General features: G+C 42.2%; 1 protein-coding gene across 1 annotated transcript; it reads right to left on the reverse strand.

Annotated features, from left to right (window-relative positions):
* Positions 1-4133: 4133 nt before the first annotated feature.
* On the reverse strand, positions 4134-4922 carry LOC144761323 (uncharacterized). Its single transcript, XM_078646764.1, has one exon. It carries the CDS (start codon positions 4920-4922, stop codon positions 4146-4148), a length of 777 nt encoding a protein of 258 aa, XP_078502890.1. The 3' UTR covers positions 4134-4145.
* Between the last annotated feature and the right edge of the window lie 7731 nt (positions 4923-12653).

A 12653-nucleotide genomic window follows, 5' to 3' on the forward strand; every position in this document is an offset into this window, starting at 1 on the left:
AGAGTTTTCTGTTAATTAGTGTTTCCTTGAGGAAAGTTACCACTGGGTGGTTTATTTAATGCCCAATGCATTGAGCGATAGATATTAAATAAAACTCCATGATTTACTAATGATCATGTTAACATTGTATATTGTGAAGATGGGTGAGAGGCTAGAGGGCAGATGCGGGGTCTCTTGGTAATGTATGAAACATTAGGAAATATCTAGTATTTATTTTAGAACATAAGTTACTTAGACCGATACGCTCAAGTATGTTAATTCTTGATTGAAGTTTTTAGACTCATCAACAACTCCTTGGGGCAGAGATTTGGGGTCATATTTTAACATTCAAGAGTAGGTTTCTCTGCGGTTTGGATGACATACAAGTAATGGGATTTATATCATCTTTCCAGGAACCCAGAATTAAATCTTAGAGGGATACAGAACAGTTAACATGAATCTACATGAGATACACCTTTCGGATACAGAAACCCTTTGTGGTCCGGAAGTATCACCACAAATCAAGTAGGTGCTCACAACCTGTAGTATTAGTCTGATACATTGACTTTGATACAAAGAAGGGGTTACATTTTAACTGACATAGTTCTGCCTTATATTCTCTTTTTACAGAAGAATAACGACTCGAAGTTTATAGGTATTTGAAAAGGATATTATATGTGCATGTCCGGTTTACGGGGTCTATCACCTGTCACAAAGTGGTTTCATACTAACTAGGAGAGGTGCTGTTTTTACATATAATGCATTAGTTACAGTGGGCACGGTAGATATCTGGAAAAATTGTGTGGCGACAGTTTTCATTGAGTCTAATGTTGCGCACCTCATACTCGGGTGATAAGGTTGCACTCGGCTTAGTGAGATACCCTCCTTTCTATCACTTTTTATCATTTATATATTTTTTATCTTTTCTCTCTCCATCATATTTTGGGTTATAGCCCACCTCTATTCATTTGAGGAAATCTTGTCATGCTGAACTCAATAATGGTGCATTTTCGCTGTTGGTGAATTCTAAATGGCTGACCACTTTGTATAATCTTTCGTATCGTGATCGACAAATATGATGTTTTGTGATATTATTCGAATTATGCAATGGACACATAGGTATTTTTGTATGTTTATATCTATACAGCCTTTCTGAAGTTGCGGGATAACACCCCAAACGCGACAAAACATGTGTTGGCTGTTGAGAGCTGATTCTGAAGCCTACATGAATAAACATTGAAAAAGAGAACATAAGACATTTACATCTGTTTCACTGTGTGACATATTATTATTTGTTTGCTGTTGTGAAAACTGGGAGACCTTTTGTTGGATTTCACGTGTGTAGGGGAGATAATTAGATTGTCAAAGAAAGCTGAGGCTTTGTTCTGTGGAGTTTGGTGGTTCTCCATACCCTACAGCACTGCCTGAAGAAATAGATACATTTCAAAAACTGGCTGTGTGATTCTGCCTAGTGGCACCTTATACCTATACTTGATACCACATTTCGGAACAGTATTTAAAGTCAGCAGGGTTGGTATTATTGTGGAAAATAAAACAAAGCTATAGATAAAAACGTGCATATTATATATAATATGTATGCGGTTTGAGAGACCTTTTTTTTAGATGGTGGTGGGAGTTTTATATAGCGCGAACTTGACCTGCAGGTATTAGAACACTTTACACAATAGTAAATACATTATAATACAGACGTATGTACAGAAATACAGTTGTAGGTTGAGGCAAGAAGAGTTAAGACATTTGCTTTTGGATGCGTTGTTCCTTAAAAACGTTTTTAATCGTTTGAGAAAGAGAATGAGCGGATTTCCATCAAAAGAGACTTCCAATGTAGCGCCTTGAAAAGATCAAAACCCAGATACAGCACATTGTGGTTTAGATGTTGCTGACTCGAGTTTGTTGGCAGAGGGGAGCAGTGAGCTCCTCTATTAAAAGACCCTGCTTGTTTATCTAACCTCTGACCAGATGTCATGAGGGTGACTCTGCCAGTTCTGTTTCTTCAGTCAGATACTCCCATTGGCCGCGCGGGCGCCGAAAGTTAAAGTGATCGCGATTGAGATGCACTTAATTACCTGTGACGGAGACACAGATGGCGGCTGCGCGCGTTCACGCGCACATGCCCACAAGCTTTAGGCCAGGAAAAGCTTGTGGGTAGGACTTTGAAAAGCCCCTTACAAAATGTCGTGCAACAGCGCATGCGCTGCTGTAGGCTTGACCTAAAAAGGACTGTGCCCTCTTTGCACTTTTATGATACTTTTGCTAACAGGGAGTTGGACCTATCAGGACCTATTCAATAGGTGTGAAAGACCACATAAAAGGTACTCCTGTGTTACTGCTTTCGGTCTTCATAAATGCTTTTATGAATCAGCCTTATACTGTACTCAGGAGTCCTAAGCTTCAAAGGGCTGATTTGAACATGATAAAGATGTGGTCAGTTCTGGGAAAAAACATGTAAAGTCTGGTGGTCGAGGCTTAGTACATCGAGGACCAGATTGATTAAGCCCTGGAGTTACCATTGCATCACACAAGGTGATGCAAGGCAACGCAAGGGCCTAATTCAGATTTACCAAGCCACGCAAAACCACCTTGCGTGGCCCTGCTTGGCTTGGTAAACACAAGGCAATACAAGTCACTGTCTTCGGGAAGGCAATACATGGGAGGAGAATAAGGGTTCCCACGCTTTGACTTAAGCTTTTTGGTGCATTCCCACTGATTCTAAGAATTGTAACCCTGGGAACGCATAAAAATTGTACGCTTTCCCAGTTGTATTTCTTCTCGTTTTTTCCCCCGTCTTAACCACCGACATACAGCGCTGACAGCCCAACAAAGTAATGGCTGTAGGAGGTTTTGCAATTTTTTTGCCCATCCTATTTAAAGTGAGTGGACAAATGGCACATTTTCACTGTCAGTTAACACCAGGTAAAACCTGGCTGTGAGGGCCAGTGAAAACTGCAAAATGACCCCCAGTCCATGTAAGACAACTGCCATGGAGAGGGGGGTCATTGTTTCTCTTATTTTTAAAACAAAGTCCCACTTTGGGATTTTGTTTTTGAAAATAAATAAAATTGAAAGTTTGATGCACAGTTCAGTCATATTGAAGGAGCAATCTGTCAAACTTTCAGTGCATTTTCAGGAACCGCCATGACGGCATCTCCTGGAATTACAAGAGATGTCCACTGGGCTGCCAGCTATCTCTAACTCTGGCAGGCGGAGTACCCCCACCATTGCAGGAGTAAAGTACTGTGCCATGGTGATGACACATAATCTGTTCGCCAAACTCTAAATCGGACTCTGTTTTATAAACGTTTTGAATTTAATTTCACTCTTAATGAAGTTGTTGTCCACTACTCAAAACACGATTCAATCATACAATAAAAAAGTTTTAATTAAAAATCCTCAGACATAATTATAGATTATCAAATGTGCATGTGTCATACTTTTTATTGAATTATGCTGTTTATTGTTGTGATTGATCAATGTATGAAAGTTTCCAAGGTTATTATAAACCAATATTAAAATAAATACAATTATTAGTTCGGTAAAATATAGTGCAAATGTAATTACAGAAGTTAAATGACCGATTTGGGTAAAACAAATACAGTGGTGATGTAGCCAGTTATAATTGCTTGGTGTGAGGCCTCTGGAAAGATGTAAGTATTGTACGAATGGGCCTTACCATTGCTTCCATAATTAGCAAGCGCAATTAGCAAGCTTGAACTTAAATCTCAGGAAGTAAATATGGGACCACCAGGGATTTGGATACAAATGTATTCATTGCAGAGATCTGAAAGTCCTGACCCTGAAACTGAACCAAACATTGTGCAGTGTAGAAGAGGGTAAATAAAAGGGACACTGTGAGCAACCAGGATGATAGAAAGTCTGTCAGAGATGTGGGTGCCAAAACCAACCAAACCGTAAGTTCTTTACGGTTTGGTTGGTAAAGGGTTTTTTAATCCTTTTTTGAAAAACCTCTATAGGTGGCAGCTTTGACAGCCAAGAAAGTAGATTGGCAATTTCTGCCTTAAACATAGTGCAGCTAGTGTCGGTGAGCTTATCAAGAAATCAGAATTGGGTTTCATAGCACAGAACTCCTCGATTCCCCAAAAAAGTACAAGTGAATAAGTGAATGGTATGTCTAACATGTTGCACCGCTATAGAGATGCAGTGAGAGAGTGCAGTCGTTTATCCTCAAACTTCTCAAGGAAGTGGTTAATTTTCTGTTGCAGTGCATCATCCAGCATCTGGCTTATTTTCTCCTTTTCCATGATCTTATCCTGCCTTGTGCGTTCAGCTTCCTTCAGGGAAATGTTTTCAATTTTTGCGAGGCCCTCAAGCTTCCTGTAGGTCATTGTGTCCGTGGTGCTGTCCATTTTCCTCAGGCGAGAAGATACTGCCCTTGGTTTTCTTGATGGCGCACAGCTGGAGGCTTCATGAGTCTTGCTAGTGGCTGGTCTGAGTTTGTATTTTGACCACTCATCATCAGAAACAGCTCTTCTCAAGAAGGGTATCTGATCTGAGATTAAGCTATTGCCCACTCCATCACTGGCCAGTTGGCAAGAAGAGGCATGAGCTACTCTTGATTGGCCAAGTCTAGGAGATGCACTGCTCGGTCTTGCGAATGCTCCGGGCTTAAGTAGAGTGTTGTGCCTCTGTCTGATGCTACTAGGCCTTTCAACCTTCAAGCAACGGATTTCACTCATGACATGGTCGAGCGTGGTTCTTTGGATAGTCTTCCGCTGGGCGAGAAGTTTCCTGCACTGCATCTCGGTCTGGTTAGTCTCTTTCCTTAGTGTTGACATTGTACAATAATGCTGGTAGTGGATGCCATCGAGTTTATCGCAGAGCTCTTCTTCTTCTTTTTGATTCAGAAAATGAGCATCAACCATCACCATTGGGGATTTGGCTCTGCATTTCGCCTGTTGCTCCATTCTATGCAGAGAGGTGCTTCACCTGTAAAAACATAGTTTTGAGAATGTTATATAACATTAATAATGAGTACGCTTGCACAGCATGCTCCAATAAAGGATACATTAGGCAGGACAATTGTGTGGCCGGGTAACACCTCTCATCATAAGTGGCGGTAACTCTGGGGAACAGAGTTACCAGGGATTACGTGTAGGACCGCGAAGGTCCCCTCAGAAATAAGGAATTACCAAGGGAATCGGTGATTCAGGGTCCTATTCCCCTGATAATTTCTCATTTCTCCACGCAATCTCACCTGGAGAGTTCAGCAACAAATGTCTCCAGGAAGATGTCACAGGATCCGCAGGGTTCCAGTGGATCTTCCAATTCCAATGGGGCACACGTGGTTCATTAGACTCATGGACTCCATACTTCTGCTCTAAGAACTATGCATCTGAGTTCTATAATAATCATGGAATTGCCGAAGGAAGGATAAGGGACTGAGAGTGAGATGTGTATGCTTTGAAAGTGATGTTTTAAGATTTAATGAAGCCTAATAAACTATTGTAATAAACTGATTAGAGTCTTGATGGACTCAATAGTCTACAGGTTGCAGCCCTAACAGCAATCCAGCGAGTTGCCGTAAGATAGTCTTTTATTATTGTTTAATTTCATGGCAAAGTTTCTGTTGCAAGGTCTAATGGCTTGTAGGCTACCATTCCACCAGAAATATATACAGACAACAAAAAACTCTGAAGCTAACAGTAATGTATTCATTTCCTCCTTGTCCATCTTCTTCGTTCCAGTCCTTACATCAAGTTTTGTCAATTGCAAAGATTGGATTTAACAACCTTACCCCTGAAATAGACCTAAAAACAAATACTGATGCTCAGTCCCTAACTTAGACTGCACCTTCTCTCTGGGAGTCATAAAGCTACCATACTCGTGATTTTCTGTCTCACAACACTGGATATCTACCTTCCCTGTTGGTAAGAGATTTTCTTTTTGTTTTATATTCCCACCCTGTACATAGCCTGCCACCTGATTCCCTTAAAGAATGCCGTCCTCTTGTTTGCTAGTAAAATGCAGCTATAATTGAAGTCTGGTGAGCCCCTCCTGCCCCTGTGTCCTGGTGCTACTGCACCTGTTGTGCTATTTAGACTTACTACCCTGCCATGTACTGCCCTTGTGGTTGTGCCCTAACCAGCACAGGTGTTTCTGGTCAGTCACTCTGTGTGGGTTTATTTAGTTGAAGTGGCCCTAACAGTCCTCTTTACCTCCCCAAGGCTCCTTCTATTGCTCCTTCATTTGTTGAGTGTTTGCCAGCCATTTTTTCGCTCAGCTTGGCGATGGCGAGATGTGGGTCTGGTGGAGCTTAGTTCATGGGGAATGGGGTGGCATACTCTTCTGCTGAGCTGGAGGATCTTTGCCTCTCTTCTACATTCTGCAGGAGTCCTACTCCCTACTCAGCAGTCTCCTGGGCTCCTGTTATGCTTCAGGTACTGGGGCACAGGAGACATGTGTGGGCACCTGGATATTCAACTAGGCCTGCTTTAACAAGGGGTGCCAAGCTCTGTGTTGCTGCAGGTGATGTTCCCAGTCCTGAGTTTTCAAGTGACAATCTCATGAATTCTGGGTGCTGTAGCTTTGGTGTGCTTCCATTCAACGAATTAGACTAATGCACCTGACGGAAATGATTTATCGTGAAAGACTCAATACTCTGGGCAGTGACAGGGATGGCATGGGGTGGAGTAGTCACCCTAGACCTACCCACTGAAGTCCTATCCTGCCTGTGTGCTGTGCACCAAATTCATTTTCTTTCTTCTGCACACAGATCAGGTATTGAGTAAGGATGGCACAGGGTTGGGGATACAGTTTATGCCGTGTTCTCTTTCTGACAAGGGATCAGTGCATTTTCAGTTTCACTAACGGTTCCTTGTTGCTGCTTACCTGAGTCTCATGAGTTTTCACTGACAGATGCATGAACCTACGACTTTGCACATCGGTCAAAGTAATACAACTGGGACCGTATTACAGAAACGAGGGCGTCCATTTAGTGCGCCCTTGGGGCACTTTGGTATTACGGAAAGGGCTGCAGATGCTTGTGCGACCCCTCCTGTAATATTGATAACGCTGTTGCACATGTAGTGCAAGCGCTATCCCAAGAGGGCATCCTCACATGTAGTGCAAGCGCTATCTCAAGAGGGCATCCTCACATGTAGTGCAAGCGCTATCTCAAGAGGGCATCCTCACATGTAGTGCAAGCGCTATCTCAAGAGGGCATCCTCACATTTTTATAGGGGTGTGGCACCATGCAAATGAGGGAATCTCTTTGCCTCTGCGCCCGTGCCATTTTATAGATGCAGGCATCAAAGGCATAGAAGCTCTCAGGAGGTGCACTGAAAGTGTGTCACGAAAAGGTGTCACGCTGTCAGTGGACCCTCCCACCACATCGCCTTGCAGGTGGGTGCAGTCACTCACTGCACCCGCCTGCAAAGGGATCTCTAATCCTTTCTCAGAGTGCAGATAGGTTGGCGCCTGTACTGTGAAACAGAGACGGCTTTGAGACAGCTGTTCCGTAATTCACTTGAATGCGCTGTCCCTTTGGTAGGATGAGTTCACGGCTACCGTGAGGTCAGTGCATTCACTGTGATAGGGTGCAGTTTCCCTGTTTGCGCACGGCGTGCCTATTTAAAGGTGCACAATGGTACAACGAGGGTAAGGGCATCCAATGTGTAATAAGGCCTGGTTTTTAATATTTCCTGATGTACCTGTGAAGGCCAATGCAGAATGCATTCTTTCGCTTCCCTTTAGCTCTAACTTGCAAGCTTACAAGGTTACATATTGTGAATGCTTGGTGAGACCATATAGCATGGCGGGTAAAACCTTCTGTCATAAGAGCAGAAGGTCACTGGTTTGAGACCCAGCACCAGCAAGCTCATAATTCAATTCTCAATGCAATTTGTATGTGGACACAAGTGTGGTGTGAAAACGGGGTGATAATATTTGCTTCCTGTAAATGTGCAGAAAGGCTTAAAGTGCCATTTACACCAAGAGGCCTTGACTATTTGAACAATCTCAGAGTCTCTCAATGTTTTCTGCAAAAGCTTCTCAGTTAGGTGAACACATTCTAATTTCGTATGAAAATGTTCAGTTTAGACCTTATTTAGTTTCAGTATATATGGTCAACAGACTTTTATGAGTGTCAACAGTACACTGCTGTTTCAGTTCTAAAAAACATAAGCTAGAGTTTAGGAGCCGAAGTCCAATTTGTAATTGCTATGCTGCCTTTCCTCTGATAAAGTATATTTTACATATTATAACTTAAATTCTAGGTTCACAAAATACCACTGGATTGGACAAGAGTGTAAATAAACTTGACTTGACCTGAAAGGCACTGCAGGCTGAACACGGTGTATTATTTCCTTTGTGATCACACAACCTATTAATGCTCTGTGTGTTTATCCTTCACTTTATAAGAGTGACTACATTTCGAATTTCAGAATCAGGAGACATTTGGAATCTAGACTTTTGCACTCAACCAATTTGTGTGACCTTGGGAAAGTCACTCTACATCTCTATGGTTCTTTTCCCTGACCGAACTCAAACTGGGACCATCTAGAAGCAGTTTGAAAGGGGTGTATCAGCAACACCTACTCCGTGATGCCAAGACAGCCCTACTTCCTCCACAGTGGGCTGGCAAGGGAAAAGGGTAGCGAATCTCTTCCAAGAACACTGACAAAGAAAAACAAAACTAAATGCCAATTGGCACATTCTCCATATAAATTGGCGAAAAATCTACGGGTTCTCAAGAGGTATTAATGAAATATGGTAATACTTTTAGGGTGTACCTGCCAGGTCATACTTCATAGTTTGCCGCAATTTATGTGAATTGTCTCAACTGTGCTCTGGTGTAGTTTACACAAACTGGGACACACTGTGGCAGTGCAGAGATGCTGTTTGCAGTGGTTGCAGATATTGGAGTCTCTTTCCCTCTCCAGCACTCCCAGCTCCAAATCTCTCAGTGAAAGGATTCCTTTTATCTGTGCGACGTCCTGACCTGAAGCAGGTGTCAGAATGAAAAGCAGCACGGATGGACACACCCCTACCTGGCATACAGGCTCAGCAGCCCATCAAGGAAACCCAAGTCCCACTCTTTCTGTTGTTTTATAAGTTTGTCAAAAGGTAACTTGAGATGTAAAAGGTGTTTTGCTCTCTATTCCAATCCCACTCATTTATTTAGCATAAAACTTAAACTGAATTCTTTGTGTTAGTAAGTGCTGCAGAAATGCTAAATGCTAATCGTTACTACAAGACTCAGTTGCACTGATTTTGTTGTCAAATTTGAGGACAAAAGATGACGGTAAAACCTAAAATGAATAAAACTTTGGTCTTTGCAGGTTACTTGCTGCAGATTTGCAACGTGACTGAGTGTAGTCCTGCTGCAAATCTGCTGCATGTAACCTGCTATTCTTCCAGAATTAGAACGAGTATGGCAGCAGGTGACACAGAGTCTCTGCAACAAATGTATTGTTGTGCCCTGTATGTGAGAGAATTGAGGCTTTATCACATAAAGTGAGAACTGGGAGGGAGCATTAACTTCAGACTCAGTTCCTGAAACAGTTGCAGGCTGGCTGGTGTTTTAAGTAGTTGAAGAGCTGCAGCAGGTCTATTTTACCTCTGTAGATGGTGGTACATGGTTGTTTGTCACTGAGTTTCATGAGTTGGCATGTGCTGCTCTTGACTGGAAATATGGCACCATTTGTTGACATACTAAAAGCAAACAACTGAACATAACAAAAAAACATACACAAAGTAATATAAAAACACAATTAAAACATAGTAGGGCATATCACAACATAACAGAACTCAATACCTGAACTACAACACAACACAGGGGGGCTCCTCCATGCCAGCACACAGAAGAAAAATAAAATGTCAATAAAACTATTTTATTGTCATTTTATTTTTCACTTCTAGTCTGTAAGTCTGGGGAGGGGCTAGGCCACATCTTCGCGTCAGCAGCAGGGGGAGTGGTAGTGGGCTCCAGTTAGAAATGTTTTCTGATCTGCCTGGTGGTGGCAGCCCTGCCAAGTTTCCCAGGACCAGGGGTGATATACTCCTCCTGTCCAGGTTTTTAATGTAAATTCTGGGACATGTACGTTTTGCTTATTCCAGTATAAAAGGGGACTACAATTCTCAGAATTCAAAGTAAAAACCAGTACTGAAGTAATGCAGGATGCATAGAACTGGGAAACTTGGCAGCGAAGGGTGTTTGAAGTGGTAGAAGATGCTAACATTGACATTTTTCAATATAGCATTATCAGGAATAGTGTATGCAGTGTTTTCACCAATAGTATACAAAGAAAACCTAAATTAAGTGTTTAGAAGACCTTAGTCCAGACTTGTGGGGAGTTCATCCAATTACAGTGAGTAGGAGAAAGCAAAATCTGCATGACTGCCTTTATTTATTTCTACTTAACTTTTTTTATGTGATGTAGAGTTAGGACATATTATGTATGACCATGTCACTGAGTCATCGCTTTAAATGAAGCAACACATACCATTCTAGGTTTTGATGTTTTACATTCAATGTAAGACTGGGCTTACAAATCTCAGCAGGCAATGTGCTATTGGCTAAAAAGCCAGGCTGGATTGAAGTTGTCACACATGATATAGGCGGCATTTGGCAGCTATAAAATCAAAATAATATTAAATTCAGCAATGCAATCCTAATACCCTAAATCACGTATGAAACTTTTTTTATTCTTGTAAAAAATTATTTTTCCACATATTGTGGAACCTACTGTGTTTCCCGTGCTTGCTCCAACAGTTCCCTGCATTCATAGCTTCCACCCAGCCACTCATGAGTAGGCCTGGGCAGAGTTTGCGAAGTTTTGCTATGTGGAACTCTGCGAAGAGATAAAAAAAACTCTGCTGCGCTACGCAGAGTTTTGCAAGCGGCAAAGTGTGATATGCTACGCTGATTTTTAGCGCCCGGTGTTTATCCCGTGCTGTAAAATCAGCACGCACAGCACCACCTTCAGCGCAAGAGGGTGCTGCTTCTTTCTGCCTCTCGAGTGGATGTTCTACTCAAGCGTCAGCTTCCTTAGCACGAGCGAATGGTTTCTGAAACTGAGCGGTAGCGACCCACTGTGTTTCTCGGAACGTTACGCTCTACGTGGAGCGCAAGGTGGGAAAAACTCCGGAACCTCAGCAAGCGGAGTGGAATTTCATGCCCAGGTCTACTCATGAGTGTCACCGTCTGTTTTTCCAGTCCTGACATTTAGTCAAGTAAATTTCATGCTTGTACTTGTAGTTTGTCTTTACAAGGGGCAGGATGCAAAGTGCCCATGGTAAAAAAGGCCTGGATCTGGCTATTGTACCAGTCCTTACACAAGTCCCTGTTGGCAGCTATGTTACTTCGACTGGAACTGCACAGTGATTAAGTCATTAATCGAGTGACACAGTTCTGCTCATACACTCCCTCTCCTCGTGAATCGAAAGTCAAGTTGACCAATCACAAATGGTTTTTAAGAGTGGTTCTCCACATGTGTCCGTTCCCTCCCTGTTGCCGTCTGTGGTCCTAAGTGCCGCTAATGAGGTCATAGATCTGCGTACATACACTGAATAGATGCCAGGTGTGTGTTATTGTTTATGATGTGTAAACTGAAAAAATAAAGTAAAAAAAAAAATGAGTGGTTCTTCACGGAATGCAGAACCAAGACACTACTTACACTACATAAGAAGCTATAGGAAAGCCAAGGGGCCGGGTTTTACACTGCTAACTCGTGTAAACACATGCATGAACAAATGCTATTTTGCACGTGAAAGTCACACCTACTGTATTTGCCAAAGCTGGGGAGAAAAATAGCAAAACAATATTGCTTTCTGGACAGAAAGCACATACGAGATAAAGAACTGACAAAAATGTTATGATTTCGTGTACTTTTCACATGCAAAATAGATTCCCGTGTATTCAATATAAAGCACTTCCTAGAGGGCGGACTGATACACAAAACAGTCAGTAGTAAGAAGTGAGGTTAAATAGATCCTGCCGCCAAAACCCACTCTGTATGCTTTACAGAATTAGTAACAGTCAGACTGGAGTATGAGACCTACACGTGTAAACTGAAGTAAATAGCCGCCATTAAACACCAACAATCTATTCAAAGATGTACCTAGGAATAGAACCAATTGTAATTTTCTCCTTAGCACTCCAACACCCATGGGGAATTGGAGTTACACCGATGTAAAATATATAGGAATTGTCTTATTAAAAAAATTGTGCATTGTTCAAACACTGATTGCGACTCTCGACATTATTAATTTATAATCAGATTAATTTACAGTGCAGGTGAGATCTCCAGTTCTATTCATTACAAGGATGTGCAATCAGTGCATTGCACAAATAATAATATTTTGCTATCACCTGTCCCCCTTCCCCACCCTGACGCATACTTAATATTATTTTCTAAAAAGTTTGGTTCCAACCTACCATATTTTTTATTGTTTCCGCGCATTCGCTTTCACCGCTCTCTGGAGCTCCCTCCTTTGCATGTCATGTTGAGGGTTGCCTGTGGCGCTCTCTGCCCCACACTGACATTAATTATTGCCTCTGGCATCTAATAGGGCTGCCACAGAAATGAAAACAAACAAACAAACAAAACAGGCCCACAGAGCTCTCCTGGCGTGCACGGGGACAGCTGATGACGTTGACGATAACTCCTCTGTGCTCAGGCATTAAGGGATTAGGT

Source organism: Lissotriton helveticus, chromosome 6 (assembly GCF_964261635.1).
Source record: "Lissotriton helveticus chromosome 6, aLisHel1.1, whole genome shotgun sequence".
Classification (NCBI taxonomy): Eukaryota; Metazoa; Chordata; class Amphibia; order Caudata; family Salamandridae; genus Lissotriton; species Lissotriton helveticus.